This window comes from Solanum pennellii, chromosome 6 (assembly GCF_001406875.1).
Source record: "Solanum pennellii chromosome 6, SPENNV200".
Lineage (NCBI taxonomy): Eukaryota > Viridiplantae > Streptophyta > Magnoliopsida > Solanales > Solanaceae > Solanum > Solanum pennellii.
This window is the reverse complement of record NC_028642.1, coordinates 2,088,884-2,113,355: the sequence shown is the minus strand read 5'-3', so window position 1 is coordinate 2,113,355 and position 24,472 is coordinate 2,088,884. Positions and strand designations below refer to the sequence as shown.

At 31.7% G+C, this 24,472-nt stretch overlaps 4 protein-coding genes across 8 annotated transcripts; 2 read left to right on the top strand and 2 right to left on the bottom strand.

Moving 5' to 3' along the window:
- Window positions 1-5,094: 5,094 nt before the first annotated feature.
- On the top strand, window positions 5,095-10,250 carry LOC107023149 (transcription factor PIF1-like). Of its 2 annotated transcripts, none has more exons than XM_015223735.2 (8): window positions 5,095-5,324; window positions 5,841-6,579; window positions 7,353-7,451; window positions 7,537-7,602; window positions 7,700-7,765; window positions 8,702-9,091; window positions 9,665-9,740; window positions 9,991-10,239. In XM_015223735.2, the coding sequence occupies exons 1-8, from the start codon at window positions 5,239-5,241 to the stop codon at window positions 9,993-9,995; spliced, it is 1,527 nt and encodes a 508-aa protein (XP_015079221.1). In that variant the 5' UTR covers window positions 5,095-5,238; the 3' UTR covers window positions 9,996-10,239. The 2 variants fall into 2 exon arrangements, with proteins under 2 accessions (XP_015079221.1, XP_027773844.1); XM_027918043.1 differs by having other exon boundaries at window positions 5,104-5,324; window positions 5,846-6,579; window positions 9,991-10,250.
- A 118-nt stretch (window positions 10,251-10,368) lies between these two features.
- Window positions 10,369-15,015, bottom strand: LOC107023151 (zinc finger HIT domain-containing protein 3). The gene is made up of 7 exons (XM_015223738.2): window positions 14,865-15,015; window positions 13,912-13,943; window positions 13,730-13,792; window positions 12,467-12,553; window positions 11,450-11,538; window positions 10,955-11,005; window positions 10,369-10,853 (listed from the first exon to the last, which is right to left on the bottom strand). Exons 1-7 carry the CDS (start codon window positions 14,936-14,938, stop codon window positions 10,833-10,835), a joined length of 417 nt encoding a protein of 138 aa, XP_015079224.1. The 5' UTR covers window positions 14,939-15,015; the 3' UTR covers window positions 10,369-10,832.
- Window positions 15,016-15,474: 459 nt separating this feature from the next.
- On the top strand, window positions 15,475-19,927 carry LOC107023150 (mediator of RNA polymerase II transcription subunit 18-like). 4 transcript variants are annotated; one of them, XM_015223737.2, is made up of 7 exons: window positions 15,475-15,561; window positions 16,057-16,096; window positions 17,312-17,369; window positions 17,545-17,644; window positions 18,867-18,924; window positions 19,009-19,365; window positions 19,472-19,927. In XM_015223737.2, the coding sequence occupies exons 3-7, from the start codon at window positions 17,334-17,336 to the stop codon at window positions 19,569-19,571; spliced, it is 651 nt and encodes a 216-aa protein (XP_015079223.1). In that variant the 5' UTR covers window positions 15,475-15,561; window positions 16,057-16,096; window positions 17,312-17,333; the 3' UTR covers window positions 19,572-19,927. The 4 variants fall into 4 exon arrangements, with proteins under 4 accessions (XP_015079223.1, XP_015079222.1, XP_027773845.1 ...); XM_015223736.2 differs by lacking the exon at window positions 15,475-15,561 and adding an exon at window positions 15,624-15,666; XM_027918044.1 differs by lacking the exon at window positions 15,475-15,561 and having other exon boundaries at window positions 15,630-16,096.
- Window positions 19,928-21,335: 1,408 nt separating this feature from the next.
- On the bottom strand, window positions 21,336-21,892 carry LOC107021953 (acanthoscurrin-1-like). The gene has a single exon (XM_015222664.2). The coding sequence runs from the start codon at window positions 21,789-21,791 to the stop codon at window positions 21,336-21,338; it is 456 nt and encodes a 151-aa protein (XP_015078150.1). The 5' UTR covers window positions 21,792-21,892.
- Window positions 21,893-24,472: the final 2,580 nt, after the last annotated feature.

Here is a 24,472-nt window from a genome sequence, read left to right as displayed (position 1 = left end):
AATCTATCACTATTAATAATCATTGTATTCAAAATTTTATAAATTTTATATTTAAATCAAATTCATGTAGGTTACTTTAGTTATATGTATAATTAGTAAAAGTATTTAAAAATAATTTCATATTAAGTAAATTTTTAAGGTTATTTTATTGTTCAAAATAAATGAACTGTTCAAAAATTTGAGATGGATATTTAATTTTTTTTTTTTTTGTATATTTATCCTTTTCTTTAATAAAGTTTGATATTTTTTTTAAAAAAATAAATTATGCTACAATTTTACGAAGAATATTAGTGAAAATATAATTTAAATTATATTTTTGAATCCTTTTTTTTTAAAGAAACATGCATTACCTCATAAGTTCAGTGAATATGGAATAGATGAATTAATTTATATCTTCATTTTGCCAAAAAAAGAATTTAAACAAAGAAATAAATATTATATGCTACTCCATTAAATAAGGTCAATTTCTTTGTCAAGTGCATGTATTTAGAGATAATAAAATTAAGTCGTCTATTTGATATTTTATCTTTATTTTTTATTTGGTGTCCAAATTCGTATTAAAAATTTTCATAGAATGATTTCCTTTATCACTTTTATTATAATCTTTGTTTGATTATCTATTTGATATTTATACCGTTCATTATATTATTTTTATATGGTTAAAATACTTTTTAAGATGTATATAATAATGTCGAACCTTTTTGGATTACTTTTTGTGTCTATTTCTTCAGATATTGAATTCCTAATCGGAAATCTGACTCCACCTCTACATCTGTGTATGTATTAGTGTGTATATTCAGATAAAATATTTTTTTGGTTTAATTTTTTCCCCAACGTTCTATATTTGATTTGAGGCCTAATTGATTGGAATTGATGTATATAGAAATTTAACTTTAGTATAAATATTTAAAAAAGTCATCTAAATACACAATTTATATTATTATATTATCTAAAATTTATTATCATTAATTATAAAAATTTCTTACTCTCTTATTCTCGGATACATCACTTTACGTAAGGTATCGAAACACCGAGGAATGTATCTAAAATCGGAACGTTGAGTAACGTATTCAATACAGAAATACGATACATATATTTTTGTCATATACACATATAATTATACAATAAAGTACTTCTCTGTCCAAGTCTCTTTCGTCTTTCACTCTTTCTCGACTTATACAAATTCAAATTGCATATAATTTCTCTCTTTCTCGTTTTATACAATTCGATTCAATTGTATATTCCCTGCCCAAGTCTCTTTTGTCTTTCTCTCTATCTCATTTTATACAATTCAAATTGTATATAATTGCCCTATACATTTGTAATTATATAATTCATTTCATACACTTCGTTTTATATAATTCTCTACCCAATCCTCTTTCTCTTTCCCATTTTTTTCTCTTTCTCATTTTATACACTTCATTTTATACAATTCACTTCAATTGTATATGTATAGCGAATTATACATATATATGTTTGCTACAGAGCACAATTATGCAAACTTTGGTATAGTGTACAAATATGAATTTTATGTTTGCTATATGTGAAAGTTGTCATTTTTAAATATCTATTTTTTTTATTTAGAATATCGAATTAATGTAATCTAATTTCACTTTTAAAATTAGTCAAATTAACTTTTAAAAAGAGCAACATGACAATTACAAGTGGACGAAGAGAGTATATCAATTTATAGAAAAATAATTTTAATGTGAGATTATGTTTTGTTAAATATGAGTACTGTGGTGCATCTGTATGTAAATCTATTTCGATCTCAAAAGATAAAAAAATTATTTTTGATAGATTCCGATTCAAGATAAGATAATTCAAATGCAATCTAAAAAAGAATATAAAAATAATAAATAATAACAAAAATAATAAGAAACAATACGATAATCCTAAGGACAACAAATAGTAACAAAATTCTAATATTTGAATGTGTACCTTTACCATATCATTATAAAATATAAAAGATTACTTACTACTAGTTCTAATAATTAATGATATTAAGCACATGTACAAATTACAATCATTAGATCTATTTTTGAAGATATTAAACTAATTAACTAAGAATTTCTTTTTATTTAAAATAATAAGAATTACGTCCTAATTGGCATTTTATATGTTAATTTATTTACTACTAATTAGTTTATTGATAGTTATACTATTATACAATATTGCTTCAATCATTAGTAACATAAAGTATTGATATGGGGTTATTATTATTTTATTACTCCAAAACGAATATATATATATATTGAATAATAATTCAGATATATTTGTAGATAAATAGATACCAATATTCTTGTCTCCTTAAGGCCCTACAAAAAGAATTTTAAACATTTTTTTTGTATATGATATAAAGCAAATGATTTAGATATGCACCTTATCATGTATACACAAAATACTTTTGACCTAACTATAAATGGTATAAAAAAAATCATACGTGAATCAAAGACTTTTAAAGGTTTAATAATAAGGTAAATCACCTAATCGAGTAAACATATGTTATGTATTTATTAGGAACCTATGTATTAATATAAAATGAAAGTTTTTTAAAAAATTAATACATAACAAGATTTTGAGTTTTATTTATTTTGTTTGTAATTATTTGCTTGGGAGTATATTGATTTGCTTTATATCAATATTTCTGTTTTTTGTATTTGTTGTATTTATCTGCAGAGTGTACATAGATCTTATTACTATCCCATGAGAATAGAAAGATTATTTTCAAGAGACTCTCGACTCAAGTATATAAATAACAAGTAATAGAAGAAGAAAATAATGAAAAAAAGCATAACATTGAAATAAGAAAAACAATATACAATTAACAAAAGAAGGAATAACAACAATAGTAATCAAAATCGAATAAACAACATAAGACGATAGACACCAAAAGCAAGAACTACAAGTATAGGACTAGTAGTACGATAGGTATTAACAAGCTTAAACCCTTGCAGGTAAGACAACACACTAATCCTATTAAACTTCAATCCCAATATGAGATATCCGCTTATTCCTATCTAGAGTCATGTCTTCGATAATATGAAGTTGCGTCATGTCCTATCTAATCACATCTCGCTCAATACTTTTTTAATCTACCTCTTCATTGAAGCATCTACACACCTCTTCTTCACAGGTTCAATTCATCCAAGTCTCGCTATCTTTTCTTGTCCACCATAGCTACTTTACCTATTTTAATTTTATACATTATACAAATGTCAATAAAAAAAAAATACTAGCTAAATAATTCACTTTTGAGATTTGAACATTTGAAACTTCTAATTAAAGTGTGATGTTTTAAGTCAATTTAATTCACCTTATCTAATTTTACAAAACATTTATCATTTCAATTCAAAGATATGTATTGTGATATTCAGTCTACAACTTTTAAAAATATAACAAATTAAATGTCTTAATCTTTTAAAAGGTCTAAAATATCAAATTTAAATTTAAGATCCGTCTCTCGATAAGGATATGTATTATTTATTAGGAGAAATATGTTGACGTTTGATTGGATTGAAGGGCCGATGACAGGAAAAAAGATATTTTGTTGCATCAATGATCAACTTCGTCTCAAGTGCTCATACTGTCTCAGAAAAAAAAATATTATCTTAATTTAGTATATTTATTAAAAAATTAATAAATACAATATAATTTATTTAAATTGTTTATATTTAAGAAATACCACTTAAAAGTTAAATACTATACAAGAGAGAATATAAGAGTATAATTAAGAAAAGGGCAATTTTCATATATATTTAAATAACAATTATTTTGAAATGAAATAATACTATTATAATGGTAATGCCAGCAAAGAGACATTAAAGACAAGAAATCTCTACCAACGAGAATTATGATAGAGTGATAAATATTTTTTTAATTTTAATCAACAGACAATTGATCATATATTTTGAGCCATCTTGGTTACGATGTTGTCATTATTAGGAAGCGTATTATTTCAAATATAAAACTTTTTGATGTAAATCTGAATTTAATAGAACCGCTAGATATTGAACGCTGCTTTAGGCGCTATCTACTCATTGACAGTCACTTTGATCCTATTTTCAATCATTCATCATTGCTCAGCTCACACTCTTTTTTATTAATATTTAAAATATATTTTTTCATTTTATTTTATCTGAATCAGTATTAATTGACGTAAAATTTAAGGAATAATAAAAAATTCATAATCTAAATAATATTCAGAAAATTTTAAAGTAAAATTATTAGAGTACTCAATATAAAAACATATCAACTTTTTAAAATCGATTAAAATAAAAAATAAATCATATAAATTAAAAAAAAATAATATTTTTTTTACTGTACTGACAAGAAGAAAAGTATAATATTACAATAAACAGCATATAATTTTTAAATATTAAAATTTATATTTTGGAACGTCCATCTCATTGAGTACGTGTAGATATCAAAATTTTATCTAATTTTAGATAAGATTTTATAAGATCAGTTCAATTCATCTCCAAACTTTTAAGGTTTTTAAAAAAAAATAAAATTAAAGGCTATTTTATCATACTTAGCTCATGCTACAAAAGCAGAGATATTTTTTTGAAGAGCCATATAAAATATTTCATAAATATCTCAAGGTATTTATAAAGAGATCAAGATATCATATTTTAAATATTTCATAAAATTTTAAATATTTATAAAGAAATTAAAATTGCATTTCAAATATCTAATAAAATATTGAGTATTTGTAACAAGATCAGGACAGCACATCTCGAATATTTCATAATTTTCAATACTCTCAAAAAATTTAAGACAAGTATTTTTGTTTTCAGAGAATACGTTGCCTAATAATTTCGACAATCAAATATACCACGAAATGGTCCATATCATCTTAAATTCGAGAAACACGATATTAATAACTTTAAAATCATAAAAAATATTTCGAAAAAATATTAAATAATGTTAAGATATATTTGACATAACTTTAATTTAGAACCATAAAATAAAAAATTTTCTTTCTTTTTCTTAAACTTCATACTAAATCAAAATAAATTTAACATTTTTTAAAACGAAGAAAGTAATATTTTTATAATAATATAAATAAATTAATAATATTTGAGGCTAGCTAAGTCGGTAGCAAGTGAAAACTAAAACACAGATATATTATAACAAGTCAAAAACTACTAAAACAGTTCGACCAAAACTCAAAACGAGTTCATGAATAAATCTCAAGTGAGTTTCTGATGATATAATTGAATTAAACTCACAAAGATGAATTACTGTGTTGTTCCTGATTTCAAAATGGATGATGATTATTATGATATTCCTTCTGCTATTTTCAACAAGAAATCCACAATGTAAGTTTTACATCTATGTTTTGTTACTTAATTTTGTATAAAATTAGTTACTTTTTCTTCGTTCATTTTCAATACTGATCGTAAAATGCTATGAGCAACAGAATTAGTAAGCCCATAGTGTAAGTTCAATTTTTGTTGTTTAATTTGTATCTGTAAGTTGATTTTTCTTTGTAAATTTTCGATACTGATAGTGAAATATCATGAACAGGATGTTAAGCTCATAGTGTAATTTTTGTTGTTGATGTTGATTTTTTTGATACTAATTAGCCCATAGTGTAAGTTCAGTTTTTGTTGTTTAATTTGTATCTATCGACTGATTTTTCTTAGTTCATTTTCAATACTGATCGCGAAATATCACGAGCAACTGGATACTAAGCTTATAGTGTAATTTTTGTTGTTGTTGATTTTTCGATACTGATCGTAAAACACTATGAGCAGCAGGATGTTGAGATCCGGAATTCGAACGAAAGTTTTTGGTTTATTGTGCTTAATTTTATTTTTTTTGGATTATTGCAGAGCAGATGAAGAAATCATGGAGCTAGTATGGCAAAATGGTGAAGTAATTATGCAAAGCCAAAATCAAAGATCTGTAAGGAAATCTAACCTTTTTCCCGAGCAATCAGCTGTAGAACAAACGGTAGCAGTTTCAGCTCCACTGTATATGCAAGAGGATGAAATGAACTCATGGCTTCAATCTCCACTTGATGATTCCTCCTTCGATGATTTTCTAAATACTACACCGAGTTGTGACGCCGTGACCTCCGCCGCTGCACCGCAGGGAGAAATTGGTACTTCGAAGGTGGAGATCCGTCCGCCTCTGGTTCCGCCGTGTTCACGGCCGATTAGATGTACAGAGGGTGAATTACCACATCGATTACAGAATTTTGGGCATTTTTCACGGTTGTCTGGTGAAGCGATTTTACGAAATGGTACTACATCGAGTTCCGGTCACTCAGTTAGGGCATCGACGATTGTGGATTCAAACGAGACTCCGGTAGCAGCACGCGTATCAGAAAATGTAACACCAGTTACCGCCATGAATGTCAGAGGAAGAGAACTGACGGCGACAACAAGCGGCGGTAGGGAGGTGACGATGGCATGCGAGTTGGCATTGACAGCATCTACAAGTGGCTCGGGAGGTAGTGTAAGCGCCAGAGCAGAACCGCCACAGCCGTCGCATATGGAGGCGGATACGGCGGTGGATGATCGGAAACGGAAAAGTAGAGAATCGGACGACAATGAAGGTCAGAGTGAGGTGAGTAAGCAGTTAGCTTCCGTTTACTACTACGTAAACAAGGATTAATTAATATTATTTTCTTTTAATTAATTTTTTTTATCTAAATTGGATTTTTTATTTTTATAATTTCAAATAAAAAAAATATCAAATATATGAAAGTATAATTTGGTTTTATGAACGTAAATATATCTGAAAAAAAATAAAACAAGATAAATTAATTGTATTAAAGGGGAGTTGTATATTCTCCAATTTTAGATGAAATTTTTATAAATAGGATGGAAAAATTAAGATGGAGGACACTACTTAAGACGAATGTGTTTGCTTAGATGTTTACTTGTACACACTCAAAGTTGGTGGGATATTATCTGAAGACAAGTTAAATAGTAATATATTAATTCTGAATTACGTAAGACGTGTTATTTTACTAGTATTTTCAGTAAAATTGTTCATTTGTTTATATGTCAAAAAGTTTCATACATTTTTTTAGGATAGATAAGTTCTAGTTGTGTTAGTAACTGGTAAGTTTACTTAATTAGGTCTAATGTTTGCTAAGAATCTTTTAGTCTTGTTAGAAAATGTAGAGAATTTATAGTGTTAGTAAAGGTAATTCATTTATTATATTGGATTGAGACAACCTTCAATGGCATGACATAGATCGAGGGTTCATATAACTGACCTTAATTTGCTTGGGATCAAAGCATACTAGAAGTAATAGTAGTTATTGTTGTTGCACACACTATTTCAGATATTTCTTTACTATGTTGTTAAGTTTTGCCTCTCTAATATCCTAGGATGTTGAATATGAGTTTGCTGATGCAAGGAAGCAAGTAAGAAGTTCTACATCGGCAAAGAAATCTCGCGCAGCAGAGGTCCATAATCTTTCTGAAAGGGTATATACTAATCTCAGTTTGAAGGTTTAAATGTTGTGATTTCAATGTCTGTTTACTCAAAATTTGAGTGTTTGCAACAATGTAGAAACGCCGAGACAGAATAAATGAGAAGATGAAGGCTCTACAAGAACTCATACCTCGCTGCAATAAGGTTTTAACATCATCTTTGAATTGTTTTGTTCATCATAGAAAGTTTGTTGTTGATTTCATATTTTAAGTTTAATATCTCTTTTATCAACTAATTTCAGTCAGACAAAGCTTCAATGCTGGATGAAGCAATTGAGTACCTTAAATCATTGCAATTGCAAGTACAGGTATACTATTCTCGTTTGAACAATATTGTTAGTTAGTGCATGTTTTAATTGAGATGAGCTCTTTACTTATTGCCGTGTTTCTGTTCATTTCTTCTTCTCATTTTGATGGTTCACCTCCTGAAAATATTTCCATTGTAGAAGTAAAATAGTTCATTGCTGAGGAGAGTTCTCCCGTCAATCTTGTTTGGTGCTTAAAAGGTTTTCATTTTGTCAGAACCAGTGTGTCTTCATATTCTAGCATGTACATTGGAGGTCAAAAGAAGTTAGTCAGTTGCGGAACTACTACTCCAATCACATTTCACTAACAGGGCATCAAGAAGGATTACTAAGTAAGATAATAGCTAGACCTGAATTAATAGTTAAGGACCAATATTGGAATGAGCAATTAAGTTTGTCTCTCCTGCTCTTAACGGAAATAATGATAGACCTCGTTAACTCTCTTTCAGCTAGTTGTTGGTCCAAGATGGTTATGATATGTCCAACACTGAAGAAATTCGATCAAGTACTGCCTCTGTTGTGATACTCATTCCATTATAGTCTGTTTGAAAAATATGACACTTCTCTATATGTGGAAATTTTAACTTAGAACTTTTTAGTTTATCCTTAATCAATGAAATGTTCTTACAGCCATAGAAATGTCATGGTATGTGTAAGACAACAAGTGTTAAGGATATTTTCTGTGTCAAAGATCTTTCATTCTTAAACAACATGCTCAGTCGAAGAACACCGCAATACAAAATGAAATACATGGAGTATCCTTTATTTCAGATTTGTCACTTAGTCTTGATACTGCATTATGAAGTAGTAAACTAGTAATAATGTCACAACCGAAATCCTAATTATAAGTTGACATTTGCTGCATCTTCAGTTAAGCTCCTTGAAAAACATTAAGTGATCCGTTTAGGCTACAGTTTGATCATAGCTCCTTTACTGCAGATGATGGCCACGGGATGCAGCATGGTCCCTATGATGTATCCTGGAATCCCGCAATACATGCCAACTATGGGAATGAATATGAGCATGGGGATGGATATGAAAATGGGCAGGAACCGGCCAATAATTTCATATCCGCCGCTAATGCCAGGTACAGCAATGCAGAATGCAGCTGCAGCAGCACAAATGGCTCCTCAATATCCTCTTCCGGCATATCACTTGCCACCCTTTCCTGCACCTGATCCATCCAGAATCCCAGTTGCGAACCACCCAGATCATCCAAGGCTAAACTCACATGTTGGACATAATATTAGTCAGCCAAGACTTCCGAATTTTAGTGATCCATACTATCAATATTTTGGTCTACAGCAAGCACAACTGATGTTACCCCAGGCAAGTCCTTCTTCTATATCCTTACATTTTTGCATAATGTTTTGTTTTGACTTTAGGTATATAATGTCCAAAGGAAACTAAACTCTTCTTCACTTCCTCTGCTTGCTTTTATGTAGATAATTGCTTAGGTAAAAAAGGTTCATTCCTTCTACACTTTTTTCGTGTCTTATCCATTGAGGAGAATGGAACTAGCACTAAATGCCGCGAGAGGTGTCATAACCCCTATGTGAGCGAGTCTGTCCTACTGATCTCCTTTGTTCAAAGGGAGAGGTGTAATATCTTCTCTGGTTGATACTTGTAGTCTAAATGATTTGGAATTCAGTAGCAGCTCCTGCACCCGTTGATATCGCACCTTTTAACATCTCGACTCTCAAGGCGCAGTATTGTAACCTCAGTACCGTTCACATCACCTAATCATGAGATACTGATGAAACCCGACTAATTTAAATTCACGCATATTTATTATATTGTCATGATACCTATGTTCTTACTGAATTTTTCACCTAGAAATGCTTTAATTTATTGCGTACTCTTCCGAGAAATCTTTTGACAATAGATAATATTGAAATGCAGAATCAGGAAGTGGAACAGCTGAGCAGCAGTAAACTTAACAGCTGCATAGAAGGAAGTGCAGGGAATCATCAATCTGGTAAGCATTCTATTCAGATGGTCACATTTTACACATCACATTATTGTGGTTCTTTCTCAATACTGTTTGAGGCATAAGCGGATCTAGGATTTCTAGAACGTGGGTACGATGCTTTGAGTTAGCTTCTTTTTCTCAGCTCTCTTGCACATATTATCTCTTCTAGTTAGACTAAGAATTTGTGATTATTAGTTACCAATTTCCAGATGTCTGCATGAAGTTGGGATTTTACTCAGCTTCTTCGTGTTTGCAGGTTGATTACAACGAGAGCTTTCTCGCGATCAAATTTTGGTAGTGTAAGAGAAACAAGAAATAAGAGTGGAGTCTACACTGGCTGACTACTAGTCTACTACAGTATATAACATAACTAATTTGTAGTTATTATGATAGAACTAGTATTGATTCCTATTTGATATCTCTTCATAATCCTCTCCTAAAGAGAACTGGTATTCTGTTGAAACGTGTCACCATCTCATCTAAAAACTTGTACAGTTGGGAAGAACATACTTTTATTCACTTAATTATAAAGAAAGGGTCACTATCCTTCAAGGGTGAGCTAACCCCAAAACATGATTCAGTTCGGATTGCAAGCTGCAATTCATCTGTATGAAGTCAGAATCACTAGTAACCGTTACTCAAACATAAAACATGGCCTTGCACAAACAGCCTGCCATACTAATGGACGTGGCTATAGAATCCATGATAACTGCAACTTTTACCATACCAATAAGAGGTGGTACTAGTCTTAGCTTCCATCTTCCACCACCCTTGGAATACAGGACAATATTTCATCTAGACTTTTAACGGTTTTTTGAAAGGAAAAAGAACAGCTATATCGATACACTTCGTTTAGATTACAAAATACAAATAAATGGAAGAAGAAGCAGAGGGCAGAAGAGCATGGCTTACACAGCTCGAAGGATATCTGAATTAGAACTTCCTGCAGTTGTATCGCTAATATTATCAAGTAAAACATAAGATTCACGCAAAATCTTCTTGGTAGATACCCCCAACAACTTACTTATAGCTTCTGAACAACGGGAAAGATCTTCCTTCGTTACAGCACTACTCATTGTATCCTGTTGAACTTCTTCATTAACTAATTATGGACAAAATCTGCAGTCATGTTGACGTTAGTCAGGCAGTAACAAAGAGAAGGTTGAATTATAAGATCTATTATGGTTTTTTATTCATAAAAAAAAGAGGATATTACATACTTTTTCACTGATTATGCGAAATTCTTCCTTTTCCATTGCCTTATCAAGTTCCTGAAAGACATAATAGAAATATTGAAGCAGCCATTAACATACGAAAAAGGTATCAGCGTGAGCAAGAGACAAAATATTTTGTTCCACCACGAAAAAATTACAACTTGTTTCTTTCAAAAGATTTCCATAATACACCTATTATAATCATGCGTAGGATTTAATGATTCCTAACGATGAAATCTATCTCTTTCACTATCTGCATTTGGTATGGATATCACTTGGAGATAAAAAGAACAATGAATAAGAAAGAATAATGGTTTTGGTTTGTGTATCTACGTTCAATCTCCAGTAGAAGAGAAGGTTCTATCAGAACAAAGTATTAGTTTCAGTTATTTTCTGTTAGCATTTCGACAAAACTAGACATATTGTACTTTGACTTGATTTCCTACAGTGAATTTATTGTGTTGCACATAATCCGATATTAAATAGGCGCATGGTACTTACATTCTCTGCATCCAAAGAAGAATCCAAGTTGTATATAAGTTTTTGAAGATCTTTGTTCCGTATAGCCTCAAGAATTTCCGAAGAAGAAGCTGCAGCGAAGCTATAAAATGTCATGGGGGAAAGAACGATTCAAGAAACAGAATATTAATTTGGCACACAATTAAGTTCCTTTGATGTTACAAAAGTGCAATTTCTAGTATAACAAAACGCTACTTCTCTTGGGAGGATGAGCATAAACGTGCCAATCAATGGGCTGTAAATCTGATTAAAGAATTTTTTATAACACAGTGTCCGAGCTAGCTTGCACTTGACTAATTTTACGAGGTATTGCTAGCTCCCACCAGTACAGATACGAGATAACTAAAATCCACGAAGGCTTGGACAGATGAAAGGAATCACCTAGCTTTTTTTTGGTTTTACTTCTGGGAATTAACCTAAGATGGCATGGTCCTCAACCTACTTCATTGACCACTAGGGCACATCCTTAAGTTACAAAATGACTGCCCAAGCTTTGACAATAATTATTAGACGTGTCTTATCCTCCTATGATAAAATCACAGCTGTCTCATCAATGTGCCAAGCCGATCATCAAAAGTCGAGACTCCTCAGATAATTACGCTAATCCCCTCTCCAAAACGGAAACATAGATTATGGATGTGTCATGAGCAAAAACTCACAATTGAAGTGGAAGTTTGTGCATTTTCTCAGAACTAGAATACATAATCGGTTACATTAGAAAGCCAAATCAGTGTCTCTTATCAAGGTGAGGTTCTTAAGTGAAAACAATGCGTCAAACATAGATGTTGCCTCATCCCTGTATTCCATACATCCTGATTTCGTCTCTGGTCTAAATCTTCAAGACGTAGACTTGCTTCATATCAGGAAATCATATAATTTCAAAATGATCTAATGCAATGAAGGAAACATGACTTTTGCATAAAATCATATCATAATCACATTGGAAGCAAAATGAAGCCTGAATCATTCATGTTCTCACAACACAATTTTGTGACATACCTATAGACTCTAGTTGCGACTGATTGACTGCTTCGCCTGGCTCATCAACATAGATTGGCTTCTCCACATGCAATGCTGGAGCAGGAGCTGACAGAGATAGAGTGATGCATGTTACTTTCTCAATATTAGCATATTATGCATATTAAATGAAAACAATAAATAGTGCCAAAATTCTACCAGATGAATTCTCACTTTTCACGCAGACAAGTTGGAACCGAAGTGTAAATTGTTTACACAAGTCAGTTTTTAATGGGAAACAATCAGCAAGAGGCAAGTGACGACAGCTTGCATTTCATGCAAATACAAATATCTAGTGCTGTTTGGAGAAAATAACAAAACAGTGCCTGAATCTCTTTAGCTCATGGAACTCGACCACATTTACATTACGTCCAAAACCAGCAATTACAAACCCTATGCACAATCCACGAACCAAATAGCACCCTCCACTGAAACCTCCACAATTCCTCCCATCTACCCCAGCAACCTCCTCCTTTTACAGCCATTAAACCAACAGCTTTTAACAAAAACCCAAAAAGTGGATCTTCACTTTCTTGCATCCTTTTATAGATCTCTTAATTTATCTAAGGAAGATGTACAAGATACTGATGATAAATAGTTCAGTAGCAAGATGTATAATGCGGGACCATGATTTGTGTTACTATCCTCAAAAAGAAAAAATAATGCGGGACTATGATAGCAAACTAACCCAATAGAGGATGCTACATCGAAGAAGTTGGAAGCGGCACTAGTCTAATAACACAACATTTACAACTACATGCATATAGCAGGTCTGATTTCCCTAGAAATAACAGGAACCTTGGAACAGCGGTAAAGTTGTTTCTATGTGACCTATATGTCATGGGTTTGAGTCATGAAATTAACAATGATGCTCGCATCAAGTTAAGCCGCCTACACTAAACCCCTTGGGTGCAGCCCTTCCTTGAACCCTACATGAACACGGGGTGCTTCATGCACTGGACTGCCTTTTTTTTTTCTTTCGGATTTCTCCGGAAACTCATTCATCAAAGAGACGGCTTGTCAGGTATCAAAGTTATCACCATAAATGCAAATAGTTATTGAACATAACGCACCATCACCGACAAAAAGGGTAGCTAAGTGACAAACAAATGATACTAACGAAGACAGTAAACTTAAACTACAGTTAGTGTGAAAAAATATAAGCATATCACATTCTTATTATGGTTATACAAAAATACAACAAGAAAAAAAGTTCAACCTTTTTATTAGAGAAGCCATCCTTACCAGGTTTTTCTTCAGAAAGTGGTTCTGATTCGGGTTCCGGTTCTGGTTTCCCGCATGGAATTTCTGCATAACCCACAGATAAGCTCATGAAAGACCAATTTTTATCACTATAAAATACAGAAACCACAAGTATAACCCATAAGAATAGTTAGATTCACATAATATGTTCATAAAGAACATACCTTTATGCTTCTTGAAACAGACCAAAGAACAACTGCAAGATCAAAACAACCAAAAAAAGAACTTTTAGGTTTATGAATACTCAAATCTCCAGTAACAAAACCCATAAATTACAACCCAATAAATGCTACTACTGTTACGCCCTCAATCCTAAACAAATTGAGTTCACTGAATTCACAGGGAATCCAATACTTAAGTTTTATGAGTTCACCTTTAGCTATCGTTTGATAGCTAGTACAGAGGCAACTTAATTATACAGCGCTTGGTATTTAGTTAGAAAAGTAAGTTATTCATGTAAAGAAAGTCTGCAATTTAGAAATCCGCATGCATAAGATAGATAACTAACAACTCCATAATCCTAACCAGCTACCAAACGACACTTCAAAGTTCTTTGCAACGAATTCATGTATAAAAGTCTGCAATTTAGAAATTTTCATTAGTTATGAGAAAATGTATGTATTATTTTATGCCAGGCATACGATAGATAACAAACAGCTAATAATTCTAACCAGCTACCAAACGACACCTAAGGTTCTTTGCGACAAACTTATGTATAAAAGTATGCACTTTAGAAATCCGCATATAACTAATACAAATATAAGTTATGAGAAATCATGTATTATTCTATGCCTGACATAAGATAGATAACTGACAGCTGCATAATTCTACCTAGCTACCAAACGACACCTACGATTCTTTGTATAAAAGTCGAAATCTACCTAACTAATACATATATAAGTTATGAAGAAATTTATATATACCCAACGAAACCTAAGTTTCTTATCAACAAATTCATATCTATTTGCTACAATTATGATGTTTTTCTACATATAAATTTTTTACTCTGAATTTTGTATGAATAATCTATATCCATTCCCCTTCAGTTTAAACTAAAAACAAACTCAAAACCCAGAATTAAAATTCAAAGAATAAAAAAAGATGGAAATATAATTACAAGGGGATGAAGCAATTGGGACACTTGTATCTCGACTGTGCTTCATCACATACTTGACATTTTTTCGATCCCATTTTTTCTTCTTCTTCTTCGTTATCGAGGTTTTAGGGTTTTTTTTGGAAGAGGTGGAATGTAAAATTGCAATATTGGTCCCTGAGTTTTGAGTTTAGATTCAATCGGGTTCTTACAATTTTATCAAGTTATACTTTGAGTCGCTTAATTAATTATGGGCCTAAACTCGAATTCGGGTCCAAAACTTTCAAACCATTTTCTCTTCCGTTAAGTACCACTTTCCTCGACTAATTCTACGGGGTACTCATCACTTTCTATAATAATTATTTTTCGTAAAAGATATCAAATCATTTTATTCATTCATACGGAAATAATTTCTCAATAATCACTTTCGTAAAAGGTATCAAATTATTTTTATCCATTCATATAGAAAGAAATTTGCGTTATCATTTTTCGTAAAAAGTATCAAAATCATTTTATCAAAGAATTTCGCAATAATTAATTTTTGTATAAGGTATCAAATCATTTTATTCATCCCTATAGAAAGAATCCGCAAGTATTTTTCAATTAATTTTATAAGATATTAATCACTTTTTATAATAGATATTTATCCACTCATATAAAAAAAAGAATCCGTTAATATTTTCAATTGATTCTACGAGATACTTGTCACTTTTTGCAATAGGTATTATTCCAACCCTATGGCTTGAGTTTCGACTTTTTCGATATTTTCGACCACTTCATTGAGTACTAGATCACTGGATTATCTCTCTTGCTGCTAATTGTTTTGGTTTCTCTCAGCCATAGCTTGCATTACTAAACCTTAATTTTACAGTTGATCGTAGAAACCTAGATTTCTTGCTAGAAAAAATCTCTCTTTGGCTCGTTTTTACTGTTGATTTTTTGTTATGTGATTAATTGGACCTTGTTTGATGTAGAAACATAGATTTTTTGTTAAAATTGGACCTTGTTTGATGTAGAAAACTGGATTTTTTGTTACAATTGGACCTTGTTTGATATAGAAACCTAGATTTCTAGCTAGAAATTTTTTTTCTTTGGCTCGTTGTTATCGTTGATTTTTTGTTATGTGATTAATTTAGTTCCAGTTAGTTAGTATGAATTGATTGTGGATCTGCCTGTTTAAGCTTTCGAACTATTTTTTTTAATTGAATTTTTGCAGCTCAGATTGGGGAAAAGTGAGATTGCTTCAACTGTTCAAGGTAATTCTTTCAATTTTTTGCTCTGATGTTTTATGTTTAGTTCTACAATGCTAAATGATTGTGTTTTATATGTCATACAATAGTGTGTATAGATGATAAAATTTGGAGTTTGATGTAGAAACTTTGAATAACAGATGTATAACAATAAAGATATGTTAAACAAAGATCAAATTGTACAGGCACTAGAAAAATCATATTTTGATGCCAAAATAGTCGAAAAAAACCTTAGGCAACATATACCATATAGTCCAAGGTATTGTTTTTTCTTCACCCATTCTTCTCCTTTTCCATTTTCTCTTTCTTTCCTCCATTTTTGTAGTCATTCGTTGTTTTTGCTGAGCGATTTCAGTAACGGTAAGCTCTTCATCAATTCAAGCTTGAAAAATGAGATTTTGATGAATACTTGTTTTTTCATGCCTGTGAATTATTCTGATTTTTGTTGTTGGTTTCCTGCTGCTTCTGTTCGTGGACCTTCAAGTTATGTATATATATAGTTTTACTTTAAGATAGAAGGAAGGTGTTTGATCGTTTAGACTATAATGTACTAGTATTAGTAAATGATTGAGAACATGCTCCATCATATAACAATGACAACAACATACCTTGTGAAATCCCACAAGTGGACTATGGGGAGGATAGAATGTATATATGCTGTTGTACGTATGTAGAAAATATTTGCCAAACAGGAATTAAGCTATGTGTCCAAATGACTAATTTTCCACATGAAAAGAATCACCCATGGTGGAGTGACTTCATTGATAAAACTTGATACCGTTCCAACACTACTACCTATTTCTTTGAAAAAACTTAGTAAACTTAAGGTTGTTTGGTCATAGCCTAATGAAAGGAGCAAGTTTGACAGTTTTTGGTGCATATTGGATCATTAGAAGTTTCATGCTTAAAATCTTGGTGAGAATTTAGGTGTACCAAAAGACAAGTAATGACCAAATGCTTAAATATCTAATTATGGATGGAAAAGGCAATAATTGAAGACCACCCCAAAATAGGGGCAATCTGGGCAAAAACTTCAAACCTTCAATCCAAAACTAAATTCATATTAAGATCCATTAATCTTCAAGCAATGCACTTCTCATACGAAGAGTGTCAACTTTGTTATGATTTTGGTTAGGTGTTAGCTTTTTCCTTGTTACTCTTCTGTTAAACTTAATATCTTTTTGGTTCATAGGTATGTTCTAAAGAGTTCTTTGCACGTAGGTTTGAATAAATTGAAGTGCGAATGGAGTGTGTGGTTCAGGGAATTATTGAGACTCAAGTAAGTTCCTGGAGTAATGATAAAACCTCCCCCTATTTCTCGCTTTTTTCTTATTCAATCTTTTAGAAGGTATGCTACTTGTAAAAGGTGGTCCTGCTATACTACGGCATTTAATGAAACAGTTTTTGGCAATTGATTATTGAAAAAATCTTGACAGTGCTAATCATACTTGCAGCATGTCGAGGCCCTGGAAATTCTGCTTCAAGGGCTTTGTGGTGTACATAAACAAAGCTTAAGGATTCATGAACTGTGCCTTAAAAGTGTCCCTAACCTAGGTAAGTGTATTTTCTCTTTGAATTATTATGGAACTAAGAACTAACCCAATGGTCATGTATGTACTGATGTGGCTGAGGCAAATGCTCACAACCATCTATGCATTCGTAGGGAGGTTTTCTCACCTTTGAGTTTGTACATAGCTGATAATTTTTTTTATGGTCCATCTTATTCTAGTTGTACTGCGGTGCTGCATGTCAATTATTGAATGGAATTAGGTTCAAGTATGATTCACTTTCAGTACATCTAATTTATAGGTCGAGACCACATGGTTTTTGCTCATTAACTTGTTGACTGTTGAGTGCCTTGTTTTCAACAAAATGTTGCCTATCATGGTTTTGTCGATGATACAGATGTGATTCTCTGCTATGATTCTTTGACATGTTGATGAGGGTAACGTCGGAGTATTAAAACAATGCTTGTTTCCTGTTAAAGATAGTATGGCAGATGTTGATCCCACAAGGATTGAGTTTCTGCTATGCTAATTAGTGTTGCTCAATTACTATTTGAGTAATCAGATAAGCAGGCGGAATGTTTTTGACTAAATGAAATATAAATAAGAGTTTTATGACATGAATGATGGTGAAAGAGTATCCATCAGTTCATTAAACGAGTTGAATATAGACTTTTTTGTTCTAATCAGAACGAGTTGAATCTAGACTTCACTTATGATTAGTGTATGGTGTTCATTGTCCACCAATCAATATTGATCTCTAAGTTATAAGTGCCTCTCTCTATTAAACTCAACATTTATTATTCCTGTCGCTTGTAGTAATATCTAAGGAAATAGAAAACCTTAAATTCAGAGCACCTTCAGCTAATCACCTTCCAAATCACTGGATGCCTCTCTCTATTACACTCAGGTTGCACAATTGTGTACTTCAAGTTGTTTCGGAGCTATTTCAACACCGTGAGGTGCCTGAGCACCTAATCTTTGAGTTGTTTACAGCCCAAATCCTCTCGAACTGCTTTCTAGAATGTCATGCGACATCACCTAAACAAAATGAGCAAAAGCGCGGACTCACAATGGATATTTCATTTTCACCTAATTGAGAGATATAAAATGGACCAAATATTGCTTGTATGATCAACTGTTTATACTCCAATCACATATCATATCTTGTCTAAAAATCATTTATGCCTTCTCACAATTTTTTCGTTTCTTCTTTCCTGCTCGTTGTCTTTGGGTTATTTTAAGTGGGGTCTGTTGCTTACCATTCTCAGGCTTAGTAGCATCAGACATACGGCTCTTATGTGATCTTGAGCAGCCAGAACCTGCATGGTAAGAGATCTGGTTTGTCCTGAGCCTATCTATTGGGACACTTGAAGCCTAAGTTTTTTTTTTTTTTTATGTGATTAAACATAGGACTGTTAGACATGTTGGTGGTCCGATGAGAGGTGCTGGTGCTGAACAAATTTCAGTGTTGGTGAGACCAATGCAAGAAAGCAAAATAAGCAAGAATGCATTACGCTTATTTTATTCACTTGGCTACAAGCTAGACCATGAGCAGCTGAGAGTTGGTTTTGCATTTCATTTCCAAAGAGGTGCCCAGATAACTGTAACAGTTTCATCCATCAACAAGATGTTGAAACCTCATGCTATCGATGATGCAGTGCCTGTGACTCCAGGCATACAGCTAGTTGAAGTGACCGCACCAGCTTCATCTGAAAATTATAATGAAGTTGTTGCATCTGTAACGTCCTTCTGTGAATATCTTGCACCGTAAGCATCTAAATCTTGGTTTGTTATCCATAATAATTGGCTAGTCGTACCTGGTATTGTATATGATGGTCTAGTAAAACATACAAATGGTTTCTTTTGTTTTCAGGCTCCTTCATTTGTCAAAACCCGGTGTCTCAACAGGGGTTGTTCCTACTGCAGCTGCAGCTGCTGCATCTCTGATGTCTGATGGTGGAGGCACAAAGTGAATGGAAAATTACTCAGTACCATTTCTCTGTCTTAAATTTCTGTTGCAGTTATCATAGCTGAAGAATGAGACGTATTTCGCCATTCTCCTTCCCAAAAACTTCAATGCTTGTCCTTCTGTAATTGACATTAAATACCTGATCATCGATATGCAACGTTGCTCATGCATAGAATAGAGTTATAATACCCTTTGGTACTGAATTGCGAAAAACAAAGCACAGCAGTGCTCTCTTTGATCTATAATTGTTTGACTCTTTTCTTGTTTATGTGTTATGCTCAAAGCACATGAGATGTTTAAGTGATTATATTTGGTTCTTTGGGCAGTAAGATTTCAGTTTCAAATACTGTCTTATGTGAATGTTGAAGATTCGGAATGAGGTTATTCCGAATACTGTACGTTATATGTAATGTTGAAGATTAGGAATGAGGATATTCGGAATAAGAGAGAGTAATTTTTGTGGTAGACATACCCTCCAATCGAATGATCCATTTATTATTGACTCGTTCAATTCATCTCATATTAAATTGATATATCGTCCAAATTGACTCGTAAGTAAGTTTGTAAAAATATTTTTTTTGATTGATACTATCATTTATAGCCACGAGAAAGAGAAAAAAAAAGTTGATTTTAGGTACTTAAAAAATTATAGAACAAATAAATAAATTTAACAAGAATTGACCGAGTTGAGTTATGACTCATTTTTTTAGTTCATTTTAATAAATTTTTTAGCAGGTATGTAAATCATTTTAATTGAATTGATTAAAATTTTAGTCGAGATAAAATGAAGAATAAAAATAATAACTGGACTACGTAAATCATTTTAGTTGAATCGATCAATATTAAAATATAAGAAAAGAATATTGGAAAATTACGTAGTTAAGCAAACTTATACTATTTAATTACTCACTGTAGCTATAGTTTGCTATAATTACCACTCGCGACTAACATTATACATTAATTATGTGGGCTGACTTCGAGTTTGTATAATTAGTCATGTTTGTATATGTATAATTCGCCAGGATATATAAATACATATGTATAATATACAATTTTTAAACCTATATACATATACAATTCACCTCTCTCTCACTCTCTGCCCTCTCTCGCTCGCCTCTCTACTCCCTCTCTCAATCTTGCTCGCCTCTCTCCTCTCTTTCCCAATCTTGCTTGTCAATTTATACAAATGTATATGTATAATATATAGTTATATACAATTATATATATATATACAATTTACTTCTCACCCACTCTCTTTCCTCTCTCTATCGCCTCTCTTCCAGTCTCGCTCGCCTCTCTCCCCTCTCTGCCAATCTCTCTTGCCATATATACAAATACATACGTATAATATACAATTATCCAACCAATATACCTGTACAATTCACTTTTCTCCCACTCTTTCCCCCCTCTCTCTCTCCTCTCTCCTCCATATAACATGTAGCTACAAATTGTAATTATCAAACTATAGCTATAGAGAATAATTAATTATTTTTAAGTGGCTATATGTAAAAGTTTTCTTAAGAATAAAGCGTTAACAACGTGTGAAAAGTAAATATATCATTAAACTAATACCATGTAACAATAAATAACACAACATTCAACATTAAGAATAATCGGAAAATATGTCTACTAATACATTGCAAAAAGTTCACACAAACTCAAACCAAAAATACAAAAAAAAAACAAAAAAAAACTTTCTAATGAACTTCAATACCCAAACTTGCATTAAACAAATATATCACTTAATAAAAATGAACTTCTCATGATCTCATGGCTTTGGAAGACTTGCACCACTACAAGGTCCACAACCACCACCCAAACCCCCTCCACTACCAAGTCCACCACCACCACCACCCAACCCACCTAGTCCCCCAACACCACCCCCCAACCCACCTAGTCCCCCAAGTCCACCACCACCCAACCCACCTAATCCACCAAGTCCACCATCACCACCCCCCAAACCACCTAATCCACCACCCAAACCACCTAATCCACCAAGTCCACCACCACCCCCTACCCCACCAAGACCTCCTACCCCACCAAGTCCACCAACACCACCTACCCCACCCCCAACACCACTATATCCTCCAACACCACCAAACCCCACAAAATTCTTTTGATCAACAAGACCTTTCTCACTTGGCACTTCTCTAGCTCTTGTGGTACAAACAATTGCTAATAAACCAAGAAAAATAAAAACCATTGACAACTTATAATTAGCCATGGTTTTTAATATACTTTTTTTTTTGTCACCCTAAATATCTTTTGCCTTTTCCTATTTTGGTACCTTAGTGTGTTTTCTAAAGTATCCTTTTATAGGTAAAAAAATGTATTGGTATCTTGGTGGAGAAGAGATGCAAACATTAAATGGGATTCAATGCAATATATAATAATATCATGCATGGGTCTTTTTATAAATGATCATTCTTTGAACAAAAAAAAGTACTTCTAATTTGAAAATAAGTAAGTCATCTTCCTTCACAACTATCGACGAAAAAGCAATCTGATGCACGAAGCATTTCAATGTTTACGTAGAATTTACACCTAAAGGGGATTAATGTAGGTAACCAACCCATAGCATCATCAGTGGTTGTTTTCAATACTTCTATGTTGAAATAATGATCGTATAAAGATAACTTTATTGCTGCTATCATTTTCTCCTTCCTAGAACTATATATTATAAATCTTTTAAAAAAAAACAAAATTGGAAAATATTTTACACTTTTCAATTGAATACCAAAATAATTATTTTATGAAAATATTTTTCAAAAAATATGTTGTAAAAATGACTTTCGTCGTATCAAATACATCCCAAATATTTACTACCACTAATTTATTTATTTTTTAGAAATCTCTGGTAGCTTTAATTCATCATTTTACTAATAAGCATAGCTGGGAAGTATGGGCCAAAACAATATGCATTTAATTTACGCAGGTGCTCAACTGATAATAAATTAAATGACTATATGCAAAAATAATAATTTTTTGCTTTGTTTCACAAAATATAATATTTCGATTTAGGAAATTCAATTGAAACTGTTTGATTAGTTAAGTACTCCGCCTTGTTTGTACCGAACGAGCAATTAAGATTTCTTGATCACTTATAAAATAAATTAAAAAAAATATTTTTTTTCAGATCTCTTATACGTAAAAATATAAAATTAGTATTATGGAAAATATACCTTTGATTCTAGCAAATGGATCTAAGGACTGAGGGAGCCATGTGAATCCCATTTGGTACTATATCAATTTGGTGGTGGTTGTAAGTTAGCATTCATTTCTTTCATTTTTGAACATTGATGAATTTAAAATTTTTTTTTAATATATATATATATATATAGGAATTTTATTATAATATGTAGTAATGGTTTTATTTTTTTAAGTTATTATATCAAATTGATTATTCTTTTAAACCCCAAGTTAAAATTTGAGGAATATCGGAGGTGATTTGAACTTATTTACACATGTATATCACATACAAGTTTAAGGATATATGCATTGGATACATGAAGATATTAGATACGCAAAAGAAATCCATGTCATACGTAGCATTTTACGTGACAATTCGCTTCCTACGTGGATATTCTTCTTGTATTATATCACGTAGAATGTGTGTGTTTACTTGTTCAACTTAATATAAATTTAAGTGTCTACTTGTGCACATCCAAAGCTGAAGTACATAATATTCGTTAAAATCGAAATTAAAAGAGCATATTTATGAATTATGCAACATTATTGCTATGATTTGAAAGCTCAAAGATATGGTCATAACTTGTTCTTAGGGGCATAGCTATTTATAAGGGAAAATTACGTGAAATGGCATACATCTAGAGTATATTATGTAATATAGTTATAGTTTTAATTATTTTTAATCCATAGCTACAGTACTGCGGTTTTTTAACTGTATAAATTCATAATTTTATATACGTTTACCCTATCTATTTTTATACGCTTTATGAAAAATCATAATAAATTACTCCTAATTGTATATTGGCAAGTGAAATATACAAAGGGAATTCTGAAAAATTCATAAATGTATAAATTAAAAGATGTATATACAAACGGGCAATCGAAATACAGAAACCGCAACTTTCATTTGTATATATTTGCCTTTTTTGTAAACGGAATGTACAAACAGGCAAGCAAAGTATACAAACTGAAACCTCTATAGCAAAATGAACTATAGCCATGAAGCATAACTACCAAAACTATAGCTATAGAGCCTTATTATGTTCATTATTTTTGTTCTTTCTGAAATCTTCTCTATTAATACAAGTTCTCATTTTTTTTTTCCTCAAAGAAGAATAGGCCCCACAAAGCCCCTAAAAAACAGAATCTTTATCAGAAAAATTACATAGAATTAGTACATTTGAACAAATAATTACTTATTTTAGCAATATTTTATATTTATTACCATTTATAGCAATACTATGTTAAATCTGCAATATGTATTAAAGGTGAATACTATGTTAAATCTGCAATATGTATTAAAAGTGAATTATGCATGTAATATATATGAATTATAATTGTTTTTTGAAATATATTATGTTTGTTTGGTAAAAATTTGACACATTGTGTTATAAGTATATTAAAATGTGTGATAAATGTATTATCCATCATTAAATCTTGTATTATATGTTAATAATAAATTTTTCTTTGTAATATGTATTAACTTGTATTATAAACAAATTAAAAGTGATTAAGTGAAAAAAATGTTATTGCTATAAATGGTAAATATTTTTTATTACATTATATGTATATAAGTTTTCCTTCTTTATCCAAGATTTTAAAAATGGGCCCTTCCATAAAACTGGGCCTATAACCCATCCAAATGGGCTTTTAACCAAAATGGACTCCTACGACCCGACCCGACCCGAAAAACCCATGTCTCCTTTCCATCTCTTT